The sequence below is a fragment of the Mastacembelus armatus genome, chromosome 1, assembly GCF_900324485.2.
Source record: "Mastacembelus armatus chromosome 1, fMasArm1.2, whole genome shotgun sequence".
Classification (NCBI taxonomy): Eukaryota; Metazoa; Chordata; class Actinopteri; order Synbranchiformes; family Mastacembelidae; genus Mastacembelus; species Mastacembelus armatus.
In genome coordinates, this window is record NC_046633.1 from 6,401,866 (window position 1) to 6,424,725 (window position 22,860).

General features: G+C 39.5%; 2 protein-coding genes across 3 annotated transcripts in view; one reads left to right on the forward strand and one right to left on the reverse strand.

Annotated features, from left to right (window-relative positions):
* nr3c2 (nuclear receptor subfamily 3, group C, member 2) overlaps window positions 1-10,871 on the forward strand; it is a 63,168-nt gene extending 52,297 nt beyond the window's left edge. The window contains exons 7-9 of the mRNA XM_026302975.1: window positions 897-1,027; window positions 7,080-7,237; window positions 7,964-10,871. Coding sequence (XP_026158760.1) covers window positions 897-1,027; window positions 7,080-7,237; window positions 7,964-8,119 — 445 coding nt within the window. The 3' untranslated portion in view covers window positions 8,120-10,871. The remainder of the gene's footprint in view (window positions 1-896; window positions 1,028-7,079; window positions 7,238-7,963) is intronic.
* A 4,246-nt stretch (window positions 10,872-15,117) lies between these two features.
* Window positions 15,118-22,860, reverse strand: part of arhgap10 (Rho GTPase activating protein 10) — a 42,510-nt gene continuing 34,767 nt past the window's right edge. For both annotated transcript variants that reach the window (XM_026302644.2, XM_026302647.1), the window contains 3 exons: window positions 19,987-20,088; window positions 18,536-18,627; window positions 15,118-16,550 (listed from right to left, as the gene is read on the reverse strand). In XM_026302644.2, the coding sequence (XP_026158429.1) occupies window positions 16,462-16,550; window positions 18,536-18,627; window positions 19,987-20,088 (283 nt within the window). In that variant the 3' untranslated portion in view covers window positions 15,118-16,461. The remainder of the gene's footprint in view (window positions 16,551-18,535; window positions 18,628-19,986; window positions 20,089-22,860) is intronic.

Here is a 22,860-nt window from a genome sequence, read left to right on the forward strand (position 1 = left end):
AGCTGGACAGTAAATACCGAGAAGCGTCATGCTGCTTATGCTTTAATAGAAACGTTATGTGCTCGTTTCGAATCGGCTGATTGTGAACCTTTCTATAAAATATTTAGTCTAGTTGTTATCAGAGTGAAGTCTCCACCCTCACTGCCTATGTAATGATGTGGTTTCAGTGTACTCTAGATAAAACTCCAACCTCTTTCAAGTCAACCCACACCACTTGCATTTAATTATTGTAGTCTTGATGTGCTGGTGATTTATAGCAACGAGAAAGCACATATCTGATTTGTTCATTCTTTACCCCCCCCCCCCCCAATGTTTCTTTCCAGATTTTGTGAACTTTGTGATGTAACTGAGATTATTTTCCTGATTAAATGTGTGTGAAAATGAAGAAGAGTGAGAAAGTGTTAGGAATGAGGAGACGGCACAATCAGTGTGTACAATTAATGGTGTATTTTTGACACATTAATGCGCATGAGACCGTTTAGCATGTACATTTCTCTGTAGCGAACATTTGTTTACATGTGTCATTTCTGTCAGCATCATTATGTTCTTAAAAGTGTTTCTATAGTGCTGAGGGGTAGTTATGGGGTCTTTCGTAGCGTGCAACAGACTTAGAAAAGTGGTGCATCTGTGCTGTGATACTGTACGCAGAGCTCTGCAATCTGGGGGGATTTGGTATTCTGCTCTTAGCCCAGACCAGCAGCCTCCTCCTGTGTACTGTGTGCATTGTTTCACTGAACTATTGTGATAGGAATAAAGTGTAGGTGAGTTAGTTTTAAAAAAATAAAATCACTGCGTGAACTAAGCATTAATGTATGGTGTAGTTTGAGAAACACTACTTTTTGCAAAGCTTATAATGTCACTTTCTCCTCTCCCTTCTCTCTCTGGTCTTTCTTCAGGGACCGCATGCGGCAGTCAGCCATGTATGACCTGTGTCTGGGCATGAGGCAGGTGAGCCAGGAGTTTGTACGACTGCAGCTAACCTACGATGAGTTTCTCTCCATGAAGGTCCTTCTGCTTCTCAGCACAGGTAGGCAGTGAGCTACAGGCCTGCACAGGATTTATTCATCCCACCTGCTCTGTTTTTTTTTTGGTTTTTTTTGTACTGAACTACCTGCGCCTTGCCTGAATCTTCCCAGCAAGCACAAATTATGAACTGTATAATGAAATGTCATTTTTGAAATCATTTATTTAAAAAGAAAACATTATGTAGTCAACATCCATTCCAGACAGAAAATAATTTCCTTGCTAAACTGACCAAATTACAGACATTAGCAGAAATGCTGTTAATGTAACAGGCTTGTTTTTTTCTGGCTATAAGGCATATGGAATAGACACTGCTGTCATATTTAATGTGAGTGACTCAACAAGGGACATGTAGTGTCCCAGTTAAAGCTGACCATGCAGACATTGCTGCTTTAAGTAACTGCCCAAGGTTGATGGGTGGATGCTCCTTTCCATGAAAGCTAAATTCAAATTCAGGTGGAACTGACTGTATTTTCATTTGAAGGTGGACTGTAAGAGCCAGGTTGTTAAAAAGTCAACAGTGCTGATGTTCATTGCAAATCTGTGGCTTATTTTCAACAGAGGTGTCAATGTTTTTTGTCTGCTCTTACACTAAATACAGACAAAGTTCCAAAATTAGCACATTTCCCTCACATTTGTATAGTATCTGCTATACTGTTGCCTCTGCCACCCAGTTCTCCCACATTCCTTACCCAAAAGACTGCCTCTCACATACAAAGCATATTGACAAGGTGTCTTTTATTCTCTTCCATCCACCACCTTTGAGGCAGTGTTGGCAGTGTTTTCTTGACTTTCTTTCACCTAAAATCATACCTTTTAAAATCTGTCATGCTTTAAGCTTATTCTAAGTAACCATTAATATGCATAGCAGGTGCGGCATGCACCTGTTTGTGCAGCAACATACAGGAGATGCAAATGGGAAGGAGAGCAGTTTCTTAATTTTTTTATTGTCTGTGTGAAGGCTAATCTGTTATTTTATTTTATGTCTTAATTGGCCATGGATAAACAGAATACTTCTATCACTCCCTGCAGAAGGTCTCACAGTGTTGCCACTCTCTGCCAAACTGCACCCACAGGCGCTGCAGCCGCACAGAGAGGATGTGTTGGACCAAGTTGCTCAGTTGGAAACTGAAAGCAGAGGTTTTTTTCACCACATCAGCACACTGTGAGCTGCTGCTGTTAGTTCGATTGTAACAGTTAAAAGATTCTGTGATGGCAGCTGTGTCATAACTTTACTGTCCACACCCACATACGTTCAGACGTTATAAAGAAAAACCATAACACTTAAAGCTATACTAGGACACATGAGACCTGCTGCAGTCTTCATGCATATGTCTAACACGTGACCCTGTATGGGTGAATTAATGTTTAGTAGTTTTAGATAATGGGGATGAAGGAGTGTTGGTGCAAAGATATTTGAAGAGTCTGCTTACAAGTCAGTCTTCAGACTTTTTGAACTTAAAATTTAATAATGCAACAGCCATCTTTGTATTATAAACTATACAAATTTATTTATTTAACTTAATTTTCAAATGTAAACAGAAAACATAGAACTTTTCTTTTGAATAATGGCTGTGAGTTATTAATGTATAAAATACCAAAATTAGAAGTTTTCAGTCATATAAAGTAACTAAGTACATTTACTCAAGTACTCTACTTTAGTGTAAGATTTATGTGCTTGTGCTGTACTGCACTGTTACTCTTCCTCCACTACAATTATTTGAGAGCTGAAGTTACTAATTATTAATTAGAACTCAAATTCAATTTTTGGAAAATTAAAAACATACGTACCAATAATGTGTTCGAGATTAAATCAATAGTTTGCGATTTTTATAGTTTGTGACTGGCTGTAAGGAGACAATGTGGTTCACACTGTACATAGGAAAGAAAATACATCTCTCAGTACAGTATTTCCCTAGCCAGTGGGAAAAGGTTGGTTTTTGGCTTTGTAGTACAATGACATATGGAAGAGGCAGTGTGAAAGCATTTCCCTGATATAGACTCAGTCGTGTTGAGTCATCTGGAAGCAGGGGATCTCTAGCTGGACTTCAACTATTGGCTGTTGGGAGAGATGAGGAAGAGAGAGAAGGCAGAGAGGATGATAAACCAAGAGGGAAAGGGAGATTTAAAGAGCAAAATCAGACAAATGTTGACAGTGAGAGCTAGTGTTGGTGAGAATGAGACAGGTGCAGAGCTATAGGGAGAAAGAAAAGAAAGACAAAGGGGTGGGGGTGGCAGAGCTGGTCCTTCTGTTGCTGTGGCCTCCCTCTCCTCTCCTTGCTGGTCCTCTGGAGGGTTTCCAGAGAGCCCTGCTGTACTTAATAAAAGCCAGTCAAGCACCAGGCAGTGCTCCAAGACCTGTTATTTTTCTCCACTTCCTTCAAACCCAGGCTGGAATTTTAAAGGAGAGATTGGATAAAAGAAGGAAGGTATACAGAATTTAAGAAGGGAATTTAAGATACTTCAGTCTGCTCTGTTTATAGGATTTAGTCCAAATACAGTGTACAGTATGTGTAAAATATGATGGAAGAAGAAAATAATCATCCACAACTAATGTGCAGCAGAGAACGTCCACATAATGGAACAAATGTAGTGTAAGGGAGGTTCAGCAAACACACTTGTGAATAATTTCAAAAATAAATAGTCCATCTCTGGATTGTGTGAGACACTGTAGAAAGCTATCATAGTTCAAGTCATTCAGAGATAATGCTAGGGCCTGGTGGAAGGAACAGTGGCAGAAATGTTTACAGAAGAGTTGTCAGAACTTGTCAGCTGGGCAAGTACTACGGAGTCAGTGTGTGTGTCTTTGGGCTGATTTGAGAAAAAAAAAACTGTGTATGTTACACAGAGAGACGATGAACGGGTGAAAAAGTGAGAAGGAAGGAGGGAGATAGAGGAAAGAGAGAAGAGGCTGTGTTTCCTCTCTGACCTTGGCTAAGGTTTCACCAAGCCTGCGGTGTCTCATGACCCTGTTTGGATTTGGTACAGGAGCAATGGCCTGCTGAAACCAGTTACACTGCTCACCTCTACATAGAATACATAGTATTCCTAGATTATGACATTCGTCTGTTTCTAAACTATCTTCTTGTCTTTCTATGAAATGGCTGTTGAGCTTGATTCCAGATGTGGCAAGTAAACAGTATGTTTACCAACATCATAGACATAATTCATGGGACACACCTTACAATTAATTAGGCAAAAGCCTGATAATTGTTTAACACTACTTAGTAAAAAGTATTGTAATGATTTTTATTATAACAAGTAATCAGATCGCATTGGTCATGTTTAATTTTATATGAGACAACACTGTCGAGCCTCACGTGCTTGTTGTTGTAGTCATGCTTGTTGTAGAATTCCCTAATGAGTAGTATCAGGTGTTAAATCAAAAGTGAGAGCCACCCTGTCAGTAAAGTATGCACCAGCAACCCAGAGCAGGAAGCTGCATGTCCTTTACTAACACACGTGGTTACAGCATCTCCTAGCTGCATGAGTTATGTTTGTCTATTTATTTAATGTGCAACAGAAAAAGAACTTCCCCAGGCTGTGGCACATATAATGATGCAATTCACATATGAAATGTGGCCTTGTTGAAAAGGGTCTATACTGTACCTGCAGCAAAAATGCATTTGACACCAGTTATTATGGTATAAAAGCCCCATTTTAGGGCTGGTCATAGTAACGCCCCTAAATGCCAGGCAGCTTCTAATCAGGGCAAATGTGGGTCAGTGGGAGAAAAACAAAACGTCCAAATCTGGCTCTGGGTTTTAGCACATTCTCATCATATCAGCCATGAAATAAAGCAAAGAAATTGCAGCCTCCACACCACGGGACAACCTGTTTTTCATCAGTGTATGATGAGAATAATGTAGTAGATACAGAAAGAGAGGAAGGGAGAGAGGTAGATAAACACATGCAAACACACATTCTCAGTTATTGACCTACAATGCTCTGTTTTCAAAGACATGCAATCCTAACTGACAAGAAGTAGGCTTTTGCCGATGGCTATTCATTCTGCAGAACTCAAGCAGCTTCTGTCAGTCGTTGGTTTTTGCTTGTGTTGCCAAGTGGTTTTGGTTTATCTGCGGCACTGTGGCTGCTCAAACGCTCTGATTTAGTTTTTAATGAGATGAGATAAACTTCAGGAGCTACACTACTTTGCTGCCAGCTGATCAGGTGCACATTCTAGAAATTAATGGAATTAATTTAATTAATTTAAGTTAATGGGAAGTCATTTAAGTGATTAAGGTTTATAATTTCACATAAATGCTATGAAGGATTTGTTTTTTTTTTCAAGGTTTCAGAAACACTATAAAGTGTACGTATGTATTTCTGCAGAAATTAACTGAGAAACAGTTTATGTACAAATAACCAGATCAGTGATTGTTTTCATCTTTTTAAAAAAATGAAACAGGTACCTTAGAAAGCAACATACAATAATAATTCAAATTCACGCAAAAATCCTTTAATGCCATCAAAACTGTACTGCTGCATTTCCTACAATGGCCTAATACACCCCGAAATTTTAAAGGCATAGTTAATTTGGTATGCATCGAATGGTAACATCTTATGGGTGACAAACTACTCACGGTGTATACTGTCATACCTTGGCTAAAGGACAAGTGAAGGCGCTCCCTCTGATTTGAGGTGTGCTATTTTAGAGGCGAGGTGCTTCTTAATCTGGCAGTGGCTGAATGTCATTGAGGAGCTTTGGCAGACTTCCATATCTGTGACTTTGTTCTCCTACAAAGAAAGGCAGAAAGCATGAGAGAAAAAGATATTGTAGGCATTTCCATGCATCCTTGTGTTGCAGTTATTGGATCTCACTTTTCACATCTGTCCAAATCTCTCCTATTAGCCTGCACTTTTATTTTAAGTGCATTGATGCATCCATCTAGATCCTTATGTGAATGAGAAACGTAGTCATTTAACAGCTCTGGTCACAAACTGCTCTATGAAGGAGTCTGGTTCACAAATTGACTAAGGTCTCCAACACACACTGTTGTTCCCTTTTTTGCTGTCACTGTTGCTGAGATAACTTTTAATCAAAGCCTTCCAGTATATCAACTGTCCTCCATGAATCAGTTGCTAAACATGCAAACTAATTACCACTTGAAATGGCGAGAGTGGTTGTAATGAGTTGCTAAATAGGCTTAGGCCGTCAACACAGAAAAAATGTCCAAAAAAAGGCTACTGTGTGGGAGTCAGAGTGTAATTTACTGAGCACCTCTAATTACCTTTTACAGTTACACATTTCTGCATTAAAGTAACATACTGGTGGCTGTGTATGGCTTAGCCCATTACTGCAAATTATGCTTAATGTGCATTTGCCAAAAATATTTCAAAGTGTGCCACATTTTGGGACTTATTACCTACATTCCTTGTGACCGTTAGTTTATACTGATTTTAGTTTTGTAGGAAGAAAACTGTTTAAATGTATTTTTGAACAACGAATCTTTCAAAAAACACTTTCGTTTTTTGGTATTTTCAAGAAAAATCAACTGTTGACTGTAGAACAGTAACTCTGCATTTGTGAAACTTCATTCAAACAGGTTATCTACATTGATTAGTTTCCTCTTTTCAAGAGAAACACAGACACATGATAAAAGGTTAGAATTAAGTTAGAATTGCTGATAACACACAGTAACTGATAAACAAAATGTTTTTTGGATAATGTATATGGAACAGGATGTTGAGGTAACTGATACACATGGCCAAAATGCTTAACCCTGCATCCACTGTGGTGGATTACAATCATCATGTCTCTGAAGAAAGAGTTCATATCTAAATACTTAAGAAAATGTTCAGAAGTAAAGTGTGGTCTGCTCGACTTGTAAGTTGGATGAAATGCTTTTTGCTTAAATGATACTTTATTTCACATCAATCGCTGCCAATTGCTTCAATATCTTATTGTGATTTTTAAGAAATATCCCAATTATGCATAAAACTCTTTCATGCTATTTAAAAATCCATTTTTTCCCAGTATTTGATCAGTAAGCCAGCGTTGTTGTCCTCGCAATCACTCCATCTGCTGACAGTGGTATTTGTGTGTTTCCCAGTTCCCAAAGAGGGTCTGAAGAACCAGGCAGCATTTGAGGAGATGAGGGTTAATTACATTAAGGAGCTGCGGCGTTCAGTGGGAAAAGCAACCAACAATTCTGGCCAAACCTGGCAGCGCTTCTTCCAGCTCACCAAGCTACTGGATGCCATGCATGATGTGAGTACCCTTGCCCCGTTTGCCAATTGCCTATAGTACAGCACGGGCTTTCCTTGGCAGCCTCTGCATATGCCATGCCATCACACATGAAGCAGAGTGTCCATTGGCACTTTGGGCCTCTACTGTCACCTGAAGTGTTTTCAGTAAAATGGCAGAATAGTGAATTTGCATAATGCATTTACTTAGCAGCTCAACTGTGTTGTGGCTTTCAATAAGGCTAATTGCATCCCAATCTCTCCCTGAGGGACAGGTTATTTTGGAAGGGACAGTGACCAGACTGTATTGGTGAATGGAAAAGAAGTGGATCAATGCCAGTTCACTGTTTATTGGATCAGAGTGTGCAGTGGTCACTGTGGCAAATGTGCTAAATCACTGTTATGTTTCAATGCATGGGTCAACTGTTACATAAAGACATAATGATGGCAAAGCCTCAAGAGGTCAGGCTGGAATTCAAATGACACTGTAAAAAAAAAAAAAAAAATCAGTGATGCCCCCAAGTGGTGAGCTGACCAGAATTGAAAAGGGGTCAACACCAACAGCATGTAAAACACACTCACATCAATATATAGCACCATGTAGAAATGTATTGATATTTAAAAATATTTAAATATAATTCAAATATCTTGACAAAATAACAAATATCCTTTTAATCAGTCTTGATATAAGTAGTAACAAAGCTACAGCTACAGTCATTTTCTCATTAAATGTTGTGTCTGTGTTGTCCAGCTGGTGGGGAACCTGTTGGACTTCTGTTTTTACACCTTTCGGGAGTCTCAGGCCCTGAAGGTGGAGTTCCCCGAAATGTTGGTGGAAATCATCAGTGACCAGATACCAAAGGTGGAGTCAGGCCTCACTCACACAATCTACTTCCACAAGAAGTGACTCTCTCAACAGTTGGGACAGAAGCGGCATTAAGAACTGCAAAAGGATGGGAAAAAGTTTGAGGAAGAGAAAACGTGCAGTGAAGGCCTGACCAGTTGGCCTGCACCCTGTCACCCAGTATGCCAGCGCCCTCAAAGTTCCACAGTGGCAGAAGTAAAAAAGGTGTAGAAGAAACAAAGCCTGCACTTACCACAAGCTGGTCAGAGCTGTGGAATCAAGCATGACACGTTGAGAAGGACCCTGTGACAAAGCATCCTGAAGTACCCCCTGCGCCCCCCTGCCCCAAAGACAATAACAGTATTTTCTATGGAGATAAAGCCATACATTTCTTAGGATGCGCTAGGTACATTGACTACACACATACATAGAGGGAAACTGACAAACATGCTGTCCACATACCTTCACCACAAGCGCACAGATGCACTCCACATTCACTAAAATCAGATTCCTTTACAAATCTAGTGAAAAAGGTTTTGAAAATATTAACTTGGCTAATGCATTCTTTCACATATAATAGCACTACAAAAAAAATATGCCACTTAGATTTTGCTTTGCAATGTAGCAACTTGCTGCAGGATTACAGGACTAAGGACATTATGAGGAGGCACAGAAATTCCAGACTAAGGCAAAAGGTCTATTTGAATATATTCCAAGGGCTATACTAGCATCATCATAAGCTCAATAATGACATTAATTCTAACAAGTCCAAGTTTGAATCTCATTTGGTATCATAAAGCCATCAACATTCACATACTGAGTTTTTAAAATCAAAATATGTAGTAAAACAATCAAACCTGATATGCAAAAGTCCAAAGGTAAAGCTGTTTTGAAATAAAAATGTCTTTCTTGTGTAAAAGAAGAACTTGCACGTGAAGCTCCCACATCATACAGCCACTATTTTAGACACTGTGGTGCAGAATTTAAGACAATATTGTTGAGTGATTTTACATTTGTGCAAAAATGGTCAGGAGTGCTGCAGGATAGAAAACATACATTTTCAGAAATGATTTCAGTAGAGTTTGCTGGTGATGGATTTGACTGAGGTGCATCCATAGTAATTGCTGTCATTTGTGTTATCTCCAGAGCAGCTGTCCAAATGTCTGTTTTTACTCACAATGAAACAAAACCAGCCCTTTGTGAACCAACACTTATCTACTCTTCCCAGAAATAATAAAAAAAGCATTTTCTAAAAGTGTGTTGCAAAGGTTTAGTTTTTGACAAGCCAGTCATTTTACATTAAGGTGCTTCATTTCTACAAAGCCAGGCAAAACATAACATGTACAGTAACTTGTAGTCAGCCCATAATTAGATGGGCAAACAGATTAAACACACATACTCTGTAAAGTTGATATAATCCAAAATTGGAGCATTACTCTGCAGTGCTTATAGCAAATAGCTAATGTATCCAAACCAGGCAAAGTGTACAGGTATTAACAACGTCTTAGACACATTCTATTCAGTTGTTGTACAGAAAACGTTCTGAGGTACATGTTGATGAATGCTTGATGAACTGTTGGTATGATCATTCTTTCACAATTTAGATTACTTCCTTTCTCTTTGGGCCAAGTACTACTATTTCATGTATGGCAGGCTTAGTCATCTGGACCATTAACTTATCTTACACCCTACTGGGTCTGGGTAGCTGTGGAACACTACTATGATGCTACTGAAACGTGAGAGTCGCTGGGGAAGAAAACTGGGGGTGGGAGGTGGGTGTCATGCCTGTGAGTGTGTATTTACATGTGCGTATGGAGCAAGCACAGTGTCAGTTTGTGTGTACATGAGTGCTTGTTTTTTTTTTCCCAGGCAAACATGTGCATAGATGATCTGCTCTTTCAGCATGGGTATTATGCATTTATGTTATAGGATTATCCATATCCTATTTCCACATTTAGATTTGCACAGAGGAGATACAATGTGAAATGAGGCATTAGTGCAGCTAGCAGGAATTGTCTGTCTTGATAAGCAACCGTGATGACGCGGGAAAAGACTTTCTGCATGGTCACCCAGCCTAAAGTTAGAAAATGTGACATCATTAGCGCAGCTGGGTGGTTGTGTACTGTATTTGCGGCCTTGGTTCTCAATGGCACTGTGCTACACTGTGGGGTCTTTTCTGTGTGTGTAGCTGTGAGACGACTGGTGTACAAGGAGGTAGAGGTGGCAGGGTCACATCTGTTTTTAGGCACTGTCTGAAAATTATATGGTGTGGGGGCAGAAAACTGCGATGGACTGCTGACCGGTCCAGGGTGTACCCCTGCCTTTCACCCAAAGAGAGCTGGGATAGGCTCCAGCAGATCCTCGTGACCCTAGTTAGGAATAAGCGGGTATAGATGATGGATGGATGGATGGGGGCAGAAAAATGGGAGGGTTGTATATTTTAAATTTTTGTTTAAAAAGGAGGGTGGTCTATATTTACTGGGAGAGTATGGCTGCTGTATCACCTTTCCTCACCCTAAAATTGTGCCCAGTTCACTCATTTGGTGGCTTTTATAGGCAGCTCCTTAATGAAAATTAAGAGACTGACTGTATTTTTGTTATTTTCTTATGTTTGCTATATGACATATTAAGGGAGGGTAATGTGGTTTTTTTTAAACAGGGGGATGGGTTTAAAAAAAAAAAAAAAGTTTCCCACCCAAATAATTTTCATCCCTGACCAGAAAGGCCTCATTTTACAATTCGTCATTGTGCATTACGTTCAAGTTGTGAAGGACTCTTAAGCCAATCTCTCTGTTTCTTTATTTTGCCCCTTTTTTGTTCCTTTTTAAAAACAAAACTGTCTAAAGGTTCATAGGATGAATGGGAAAGTATTTTTGAGAGAATTATATTTTGCTGGAAAACAATATTTAAGTACTTTGTCTAAAATGATATCCTTTTTGTAAAATGAAATGTTAATGCATGCTTTTTGATGAGATGTTTACATTGTATTTAAAAAAAGGGAAACTTGTGCCTTTTTATCTCACCTGATTTACAATTTTACAGTATATATTGTAAATAATACAAGTCCTTATGTTAAGTATAGTATAAAACATTTCTACTTTAACCATCTTGTTGGAATATTGGAAAAAATATGTTTCCCACTCACCATGTTCTGTGTTGGATGACAAAGAATTTAAAGTAAAGGTTGGCACCAGAAAGGGCCAAGTAGTGAAATGAATGTATCATACATTGTGAGAGACTTATGGAACTTACTACCTGAATGTTAGAGAGAGTACATTTATTATCTTCTAAGTAAAGTTATTTGATTTAGCATCTTTTTTTTTTTTTTTTTTTTTTTTTACTTTTTGTATCATCGCTCATGTGGCTCAAATGGAGAAAAAAAAAAAGTAATCAAAAAGGATTTCTTATTTTGTAACAAGCTGTATCAAGTGATGAAGTGATGGATCCTTGAACTGTTGCTGATGAAATGATTTCCTAACCCATGGCGGTATTGTTGATGAGCACCATAATAAAATCAAGAAGTCACAAACTATTGATACTGGGATACGTGAAAGAAGGTTCTTGACTTTTCTATTTGAAAAGACAAACTGTGCACACAAAATTAAATCATAGATGAGGAGACTCAGCCAATTCAAATTTGATTGTTTTTGACTAGTTTTAACTGGATATATTGTAACATAAATAAACAAATCTGTCCCAATAGATGGTAATGTGAAGAAATGTAACAATCTAAATACATTAGATTATGACTGTACAAGCCTCGTGCCCTCCAGATATCTAAGCTCTGAATATTGGGCATTTCATTTCTTGGCTATTTGACATTTTTTCAGATGCATTCAAGTATGTGTAATAAAGATGAAGCAACAGGAGACTGTTAACTTCAGAAAAACTAGTAGCGCAGCTCTGTCCAGTGAAAAACCTTTACAGCACCAGTCCTTCTAAAGCTTAATAATAAACATATGTCCCATTTATTTAATTCATAGGTGTAAAAATGACATGTAGTAATTTTATTTGAGGGTTATGTGGCAGACTGTGAAGACATCATTGCACTTTTATAGGAGGCCATTGTACACAGCCCTGTAAAACAACTATTAATTTCTCACTTCTGTTTTTGTGCAAATTAAACAAATGAGATATAAAGAGTTGATTTGCGAGCATCAGAGGTGTTTCTAAGCAGACTCGCTTTCCTTTGGAAGTAGCTGGTCATCTACTGTTACATCCTGTTTCCTATCTTATGTTAACCGTTAAGTTAACTGTGTTGTGGCTGTGGTTCAAAATGTTGAGCCAGAACAAGATTAATGAACTGTTTTTTTTTTAATGATCATCAATCACCTCCCACTGCACACGTAAATAAAAACCTTTAGCTACTCCAGGGAGCAATGTTATCTTCAAAGCTGTCTCCTCTTAAATAAACTCCCTTTAGACATGAATGATTCAGAACTGCTGTTTCACAGTACACCATCGCATCACTGTAAGTGGAGTCACGTCATTGCCATTTTCTGTTCACACTGATGAATCGGGTGTAGAGACTAAGCCATATCCCCACAGCCATGGCAGTGAATTTCTTATTAATGTATAAATACAAATGCTTTTTTTCCAATTCTAAAATGACTTTTTACTCAGATGCTTTGTACAATATTTCTCAGCAACTATCCAGCAATCATACAGTAGACATCCTTCGACATAAACCAATAAATACTACTGTATATCTTAATGCAGATATTGCCATATTTGTGTTTGCAAAACTATTGCAAAATTCTAATAAAACTGTTAAACTGGTAGAGGTTGATGTGATCTGATTTATCTGTTTGTGTGTGTGTTTAAAACCCAGTGGCTGGGGAGGGTAATGATGCAAAAAAACAAAAATGGCTTGGAAAAACAGAAATGATTTGGAGCAGCAGCAGGTACAGTAGTCACATGAATAGGAAATGAAGGGAACCAAGAAGCTGAAAAGAAAAAAGTGAAAGTGACTGCAAGGATGAGACTTTTACAGTAAAACGTTGCCTGCAGAGAAAAATCACCATTAACCTTGTTAAAGGCTGATCTGAAAACATGCCTGTTTTGCCAGACTGTAGAGCAGACAGTAATACTTTTTTGCTCATTTTTTTTCTCTCTCTCCAAATCCACAGCCCTCTCCAAATCTCCCCCAGATTTCCAATTGCTTTCACTTGTAGTTGTGCCAGATAAACAGAATCTATTGGATCAGGCTGATTTCACGGCTGCACCCGCGCACATGGCGGCTTCTGTGTCCCACTTTCTGAGCTGAGGGTTTTTTTTTTTTCTATCTCTACAGTCTCTCCGTTATGTTTGAAATTCACTTTTCTCCAAATACCCATTCAGTGTTCAGTCCCAATAATACATCAAGTCCCATAATGATTATATTTCACAAGCTTTGCGCTCTGAAGGAACCAAATGAAGACAGAAAATTATTAAGTTACTATAGGGCAACTTCCACACACTGAGGAGCACATTTGGGAAATTCAGTCACATTTGTGGCACTTAATTTTGTCACTACCTCATAGAAGGAAATAAACTGCTGCAAAGCGTAGATCTAAGCTGAGTCACAGCATCTGACCAGGTTTTGGTTCTGAAGGACACTGCGTCAGGGTGGTAGAGGACAGCTGGCATACAGCCAGAACTGGGAAATAAGAAATGAACACATCTATCCTGATTTTTACTCAAACACACCTCCTTAATCGACACAGCGATGCTGATGTATACATCATCCCAGACTGATATACACTAATGCAAAATGCATGCAGAGGCAGAAATCACTACAGGAAATGCAGCCTGAATCACAAGTGACACTAATGTTGCTCAAAGGCCTCAAATGAGTCTGACCCACCCACATTACTGCTATTGTTCATTACATCATATTCACAAGCTTTGGGGGAAGGATAAATGCAAGAAGCTCAGCTGATTTCATAAACAAATCACCATCAGAGCAACAGGAAAGCAGTGGAGTAATGACTGGACTAGAAGAGGAAAAAGAAAAAGGAAGGAAGGAGGAGAGATGCAGGGGAGGAGTCAGACAGGTAGGCAGCAGGAAGAAGGAAGGCAGACAGCATCATGGCAGACGTTCTGACAGACAGTCCAAAGCAGACAGAGAGGAAGGCCGGCTGGATGTCTCTATGATTCAGCAGTATTCCGGCAGAGGGAAGATGACGAAGGCCCCTAAGGGGTGAGTGAAAGTGGGGGAATATTTTGCTTATCCCATTAGCTCGGCCTCATTTTATTATGTAATCATCACGTCCAGGGTTGGTTCAGGGAATTAGTGGACAGACGTATCACACTAAAACCGCTGCTGCAAACTTTGGCTATTTTTTGTTTGTTTTTACTTTTAAATAGTACATTGGGCCACTTACAGAAAGCTGAATGTGGTGGTGGACTGATGGTAATTATGTGACTGAGGCCAAAGCACCGAGTCTGGAGGCCATTTGGTTTGTTAATTACGCAGATGTAGTCTAAGAATTAACATGCATGAGGCTGAGAGTTTAATGGATCAGGGAGGAGGTGGATTACTGCGTTTTCCTCTGTGAAAGCTTACCATCTATTTTTAATCCCCGTTTGGAAAGTTATTTTGGAAGTAGCTTGTAGTCAGATGGGCCAGTGCAGGTCAATGTAAGGAGGGAGGTTACACAGCCAATACAGTTACACTACATGTAACTGTATTGGCTGCAGAATGAATCCTCATTCCACCAGTCACTTTATTCTTAGACTCTGTGGGAAACTGGGGGCTTCTCAGTGACACAATGGATGAGTCATCAAAATTTAGACACTGCTCAATTTCATATTGTTAAAACAGACATTTCCCCCAAATGATTAAATTTAAATAGAAGACCAACGTGCTCTCTCTCTCTCTCTCCATGTGGTGATAAATTAGTTTAAATTAGTTTGCTTTGGTCCACATGGCCAATGTCTTATTGTTTAATAAGTTTGTTGTAACCATATGAAATCAGTGCCTGAAATAATGTTTGTAAGATATTTCTTCAGTCCTCAATCTGAGAAATTTGAAGTTATCGTTCATCACATTCGTTTCATGGCAACAACACGTAATTCAGTAAAGGACAAAAAAATCTTTATTTGTTTAACATTGATCAAAAGGACACCCAAAGGTATAAAAATGAAAGGAGTCAAGGCCCTTTACAAATGTCATAAATCAATGTCCATAAATTACTGCAACCGCAACTGAAAACACAATCTGTTGAACCGAAGCTCTCAGAAAAATTAAAGTGTCTTGTTGGACAGCTGAGGGATGAAATGTAATGTGATGTGCGTACATGCTAAAACCAATTTGAATGAAAGCTCAAGACCTATCCATAACTTAATGGAGATTTGTATAATATACTTGGCAGTCACAACTCTTTCAGGCCATATACACTGAATGAATGTAAAACTTTTAAATACTGTGTTTTCTGTTAATAAAACATGGATTTATAATCATTCCACTAAAGCTGAAAATGATAAACTAAAATTTCAACTCTGTGGGAGTGTCTCATTTCTCTGCTGAGAAGAAACAGCTGTTAAAAACAATACAAAACAGAATTTTACAAGAAAAACACTTGGTTTCAATCACCATTGACTACTGAAATTTACCTCTGTTGAATATGTCTGATGTTAGTGTTTAACACGAGGTTCATCGGTCATTAAAGACGCGTTTCACGTTTCACTGTTTCTGTAAAGGAGTGCACCAAAAATAAAACAGTACAGAGTGTATTTAAAAAGTCATGCAATCAATGTGCCAATTAAATACAATTACAATAGCAATGAACTTCATCTGAATATGTAAATATTCTTAAAATGGCAAAAATAAATGTCAACATTTTATAAGTGAAAGCAGTTAACACACCAATTGAGTTTTGTATATGCCCCATTCCAGACATTAACACTGGGTGTGCTGGCTGTTTAAGGCACAGTGGGTATTTCTAAACTTTATACCAGATGAAATGTGTGTGCATTACTGTCAAGTGGGTTAAAAGCTACAGTGATCAGAGCACTGAAGCTTCTGAGGATCGTCCTTTGACCTGGGGTATTACTGGGTTAGAGGAGAGTACGGCCTGAGAGATGCTCATTCATTTGCCCTGTTACAAAGTTACCTGGATGATCAGAGGATACAGCATCTTTGCATACAGCAGAACATTGTAAGTGCAAACCCATTTTGGAATTACAATTATAAAACTCATGTGAATACTCAACCAAAGGAAATTCAAACATAAAAACATGCTTGCACTTGCACCACAAAGTCTACTTGCCAGCCAGTACTGTCACTTGCTTGAGAAAATTCAGGGGATTTGGATAAACAAGGCTTTACTGTGAATTTCAGAGTTGAGGCACATGCACCTGTGCATACTTTTCACTTTTCCCGGTGAAGCTGATAACTCGTCCATAAATATTTTCATTTGGGGCTACAGCATCTCCACATAGTTTTCAGGGATGAGGCCCCGCTTTCCCTCCAGCTCCCCCTCCAACCAGCCCGGCTCTCTCGACTGCGTCACTGCAGGAGAACACATAGTGTCACAGAGGGGACAACACCATGAGGTAGATGGGACAGACAGAGGACACAGAGTCTCCAGTGAGTATATGTACTTTATGTGCATGTGTCAGAGAGAAGACAGCAGAGGTTTAAGGGAGGATACAGTTATTCTGCAGTTACACTAAAATACACTATGGCTCATTTTATCTCTACAGTAAATCTCCAGGCTGCTTTGGGATCCCACTTCTCTAGAATTTCACCAAGAGCTGAATCTCAGCAGCAAAATGTTTGGTTTGACAGGTGTGTCAAAATTCATAACATTTTTCTGACATGCCTTTTCACAATCCTCCCTGAGTTCTCGATTTGTCTACAGAATGAGCCAATTTAAAATTTTGAGCATATCTGCAAACCAGTGAAAGCATGGATGCATTGTCGATACGAACTTCTAAAGCCAGGGTCAATATAAACTAACTGAATATAACATTTTGCAACTCCAAATCAAACAAAGCTCTTGTCTGCCATTTGAACTGAACATTGAATATAAAAGGAACTTCAAAGTACAATAATTTATTCAGGCATAAGCAATGGTCAGAACTTGAACCTGTTGCCACCTATAAGCTGATGCAATGAGCTTTTTATGACAGCAATTATAAGCACACCTAAAAACCTTATAAAGTATTTTATTTCACTCTTACTGTCCTGTTTACAATATTTGTATGCTTGTGGAACTACTGAAAATGTACTTACTGTATACATTACTGATGTCATGTGCATATAGTTTTATCACAGTGAAACCAAGCCCATTCTTTCAGCCTGTGAACAAACCCTTAATATAAAAAGGATTTTAAGGAGATCAGTGATGAAGGCACAGTTCTCCCAAATTTAAGGGTGAAGAGAAACATATGTTGAATTTTTATTTACACAAACTGTACAGTTTCTAACGTTTTCTGACCTCTTGACTTTTTGCACATTTGTTGCTAAAAAAAATAAACAAACAAATAAATAAATAAAAAAATCACAAAAACATACATAATCGAAGAGCACAGCAGAATATGCAAAATGTCAAAGGTCTGAAAGATACTGTAGCTGTTTAGTTAACAAGAATCTCATCACATAACATTTACGTAACATGTCGGTCACTTAATTTCAAGCCTGATTGTTTCAGATTGAATGTGTGGAAACCGACAAATTTTAAGATATGAAAATAGGTTTGAGAACATAATTTCATTTAGTTTATGAAAATGTGATACTTCACATATTGTTCATATTGTGTTTCAGATAATTATTTCCCATAATATGAGTTTGTATTTATGAGTTGAAAATCGACCTTCACAGTTCGTGTTTCCCTTTGGGAAGCATGAACTCTTTCATCCAACACTGAAATAGTGATGGCTGAAATGTATAGGCAACAAAGTGCAGAACACACATATTGGCATGTGATTAATGTAAGGTTTCAAGCATCAAATTGATATAGTAGTTATTAATAGCAGCTACCAGAATTTTGACATTTAGTTCGACATTTGAAATCCTAATATCTGTCAAGGGAGTCAAAGCAGAAGCTACCAATATAAAAAAAGATGTAATCTTACTTTCTAAGTAGTAATAAAAACAAGTCAGATGCGTATCTAGAACATGACACCAGATCATAACAACAAATAAACTGCAAAGCATTGGAAAATCTTTACAAAGATTTTCCCCTTGTGAATTATAGGATATCTATAGTGGCTGTGTCTCACAAAAGAGGGACTTGATTAAAAAAAACAGAAACTACAAAGTCCTCATTGCTTTTGAGAGTGATTAAAGCACAGTCAAACCTCTTGCACACACACTGAAGAGCAAATCTGTGTCTCCTGTCCCTCCAGTCCCCCACAACCCTCCCTATTCTCGCTCTCCTCGTCTCATCTCTCCACTCGATTGAAGATCAGATTGGGTGTTCGGTTTTCCTTTAAATCCAATATGCCAGGACTGGTTCTGAGTGAGCGACTGGTGTAGGCGATAACACTTACCGGCGTTGAATATTGCGCCGACCTGGAAGGAGAGCTCAGAGTCGTGCTCAGCCTCACATGGGTACACTGCCATGGCTTTCCTGCTGGTGACACTGAAAAATGAAGGCAATCAGTGAGCTGGCAGAGCTTTGGGGAGGATTACCGCACAGTTCAATCTGAGCCCGGGGCCTGCTTGTTCATTCACTCACTAGCCTGAAACTGCAGAAATGGGCCAGGCTGGAAAATAAGCAAAAGTACTAAGAAAGCAGCCGGACTGCTACACATTGTTGTCGTGCCCTATCTCAAGTCTAGACAGACTAGCAAGTGAGTCAAAACACACCCACATGCACCCGTGTGCATGCACAAATACAATGAGATGCAGCACTGTTTGTAGGAGGGTTTGCACTGCGAAAAGTGGCTACACATCAAGTCCAAACAGCAGCCAAACAGCTATGGTGAAATAATTAAAAAGTTGCGGGGTGAGTAAAGTTGGTTTACTGAACTAGAATAGAAATCTGTGCTTCAGCTTTTAAATCTACATTTGTGAACTTAGTTGCATTTTAAATCAGTTTGATGTATGAAAAAATGTCCAAGAAACCACATTCATCACTCTGCAGGTTAGCAAAAAGCCATATTTATGCCATTTCGTTCCTGAAAACATAAAAACTGTTTCCACAGAAAGGCTGTTTTGCCCACCATTGCAAACTGTTATCTCGAATGCCAGTAACATTACCATGTAGAAATTGTGCCTTCAACACACGATGCCCTGATAAATATTTCATATTCTTTCTGCAGAGCAGCAACAATGTAGGATGAGAGAGGAGGAAGAAGATATACAAACTGAAAAAAAGTTTGTGGTCACAGAGTTGTCAATACAACAATGCTGAGGCCTGAATTCAGAATTTTGTAAGAATGCGCTCTTGTGGAACCACATTTGGAAAAATGAGGATCTGTATTTATATGAAAATAACATTAATATATTGCCCATGAAAGGACGGCTGTTTGCAATTGCTTTGGCAACATCTGCAGGCAATAAAAATGAGTTCATCATTTATTCTGAAAGAAGCAGAGCGATAGATCAGTGAAATGGGCAGAATGCCTACACTGTCCCAGCTCCCCCCTGTGCTTGTGTGTATATCTGGTATTTGACGGAAAGAAAAGGTTGCTGCTCCTGCTAAAGCCAATACTTGTGGTGAATTAAAATCCATCGAAGGTAAACCAAATTAGAGAATAGGTGAATACATGATAAAGTTTGGGAGAAATAGTGACGTGTAACACTACAAGTAAATATTAGATTAGAGAGGGAACTTGTGATTCTGTCGAGTGAAAATTCAACAGAAGACAAGCAAGAAGAGATTTAAGGAGCAAGTGAATGAAATCAGAGAAAAAGAATCTGAGTGGATGAAACATAATGAAAGAAAAAGTAGTTAACTGTTATAAAATCCAGGTGAAAGGAAAACAGTAACCCTTACATCTCCTCTGGCTTTTCTTTATCTGAGGCAGCTGTGGTAGCAGAAGGTCTGCTCTCTCCTGACGCTCCACACGTGGACCATGAAACTAGCGCTGTAGGAGCCCTGCAGTCAAAAAACACAGATTAGTAAAGAAAGATTCAAAAGTATCTTTTGTTGATTAAAATATAGTAAAATATGGATTATCTCTATTATTTTAATGTATAATATTGCGATGATCTAGATTTTTGTGTCCGTCCGTCCATCCATCCATCCTCTTCTGCTTATACAGGGCCGGGTCGCAAGGGTAGTAGCCTAAGCAGGGATACACAGACTTCCTTTTCCATGGACACTTCCCTCCAGCTCTTCCGGGGGGAACACCGAGGCATTCCCAGGCCAGCCGAGAGACATAGTCCCTCCAGCGTGTCCTGGGTCTTCCCCTCCCTGAACCGCCACCTTATCGTGGTGGAGGGGTTTGAGTGCCCCCCTGTCCCTGAACTGCCACCTTATCGTGGTGGAGGGGTTTGAGTGCCCCCCTCTCTGAACTGCCACCTTATCGTGGTGGAGGGGTTTGAGTGCCCGAATGATTCTAGGAGCTATAGGCCCCTGGCAGGGTCTCCCAAGGCAAACAGGTCCTAGGTGACGGACCAGACCAAGAGCGGTTCAAACATCCCTTATGAAGAGAACAGCAAGGACCGTGACATCACCCGGTACGGCGAAGCCGGGCCCCCACCCTGGAGCCAGGCCTGGGGTTGGGGCCCGTTGGCGAGCGCATGGTGGCTGGATCTCCCCCCATGGGGCCCAGCTGGGCAAAGCCCGAAAGAGTGACGTGGGGCCACCTTCTGTGGGCCCACCACCCGCAGGAGGTTCCATAAGGCGCCGGTGCTATGTGGATGGGGCAGTGATCGAAGGTGGGGACCTCGACGACCCGATCCCAGGACGCATTTTTGTGTGTACTCTCTTTTAATTCTGCATTTGCTTTAATGACCCATCAACTCACTTCAGAATTCACTTAGAAAGCAGTGAGAACATGGCCTCACATTGCAAAAGACAGTTTCAAGAGAGGAGACACAATCACTATAATTAATAGATACTGCATTTTCAATCTTTATTAATTAATTCAGTTTTGGTAAAGATACAGCTACACAGCAAATAGTGGAATTAGAGCAACAGGCATAAACTGAGCAAAATCCAGTGCCTTGCAAGGGTAGGAATTCAAAACACACACTGAAGTGAAATTTAAGTAATAAATGATAAAATATTAAAATGCAGAAAAATTGTATTAATTTAAAACACATTACTATGATTTTTGCTTTTAGATCACAAACATTTTTTCTATTTTCATCATTCTATTCAGCCAGTACAAAATTAGAATTCAAAGAGCTGCATGCTGGCATAAATTAACTCAGCCCACAGTCTATTTGCCAAAAAGCCTCTTCAAGAGGACTGACTGTCAATCGTTGCCCACATTAACCTGAGCGGCAAACTTAAAGAGCAGATTTATCTGAAGGTCTGACATTTGAACTAAAACTGCACAAATAAAGAACTTATTTGACTTTCTGCTTGTAGTTTTGTGAAACCTTGTATTTAATGAATCAAGCCAAGTAGTAGTGTCTATGTAAGACTATCTAGCCAAACTCGAATCTGGACCAATACTAAACTCCAACCTTTCAACTTGTCAAATAAACAGGTTAAACCAATAACTATTTCTCAGTTAAAGATTATCAGGACTTGTTGCATGTGTAAAATATCAAGGAAGTGAATTCACTATGAGAAATGCAAATAGCATGTTTGCTATCCAGTTCAGAGAAAAGCCAAAGTTAAAACTGTACCTCAGACATCTGTAACCACAGCTAGGATCGACAAAAAACAAACTAATTCAGTGATACTTTTAATTGTAGTGGAAACTGCATACATTAAAAACCTTTCTGACCAACAGGATGAATGAATTACTATCAACACATAACACTGCCATTATGAACTAAATGCTGAATAAGGCCTTTATTTTTGGGAACATATTCCAGAGTATTTGGAGGTGTTCTGGAAGCTTGCAGAGCCTACATTTACTGTTTCCTTCATTAATTTGTCACTTATAGAGTGCCTACTATAATGAATCTAACTTTCTTGTAAAGATAAACTACAGTATACCACTCCAATACTTTGACCATCAATTTGATCTATTACAGCAGGAGCTGTGCTATACAATGGCTGTTGTTAGAGCCAACAAATCTATGGCTGACCTACAGGATGGAGGTAGGGGTCCTAGTAAAGGCAGAGTAGAGCAGAGGACAGGAGGAGTGTAAGCCAGGCATCCCTCTGTGCTCCATGCCTGCCCCAGGGCCAGTGCTAATACAGCACATAATGAGCAAATTGCTCCTAGCTGCCGCTCCCATAGAGACGTTAATAAAGGCAATTAGAGGGAGCAGCTGGGGAGGGGCTGGAGGTTGAGAGGATGTTGTGAATAGTGGTTATATTGGCACTGGTAGAGGAGAGAGAGATGGCCTTAAGGGAAAACATGGTAGGGGATCTTATGTGGACATAGGTGGAGGTGAACATAGTACTGGGTTCATGCTTTCATTTCCCCATCTGCATCGCTTCCTCTTTCATGTGCTTGTCCATCCCCAGCAGTGGCTGTTCCATTTGGGCCTGACTGTAGGTGATTTATAGCTCTGCAGCAGTGTGGGGCCACTGTGGTGCTCAGCTGCTTCACATCAGCAAGGGGGGACAGTGCGCTGCAGTGCAGCAAATCCAGTCATTAACCTGAGCCCAGGCACAACCACTGTCTGCCTGGGTCACAGCCAAGAGAAAGAAGGGCAGAGAAGCACCAACTCTTCACCTTCTTGCAGGTAAACCCACTTACATACACAGTCATATACACAAACCTTTAATAAGATCATT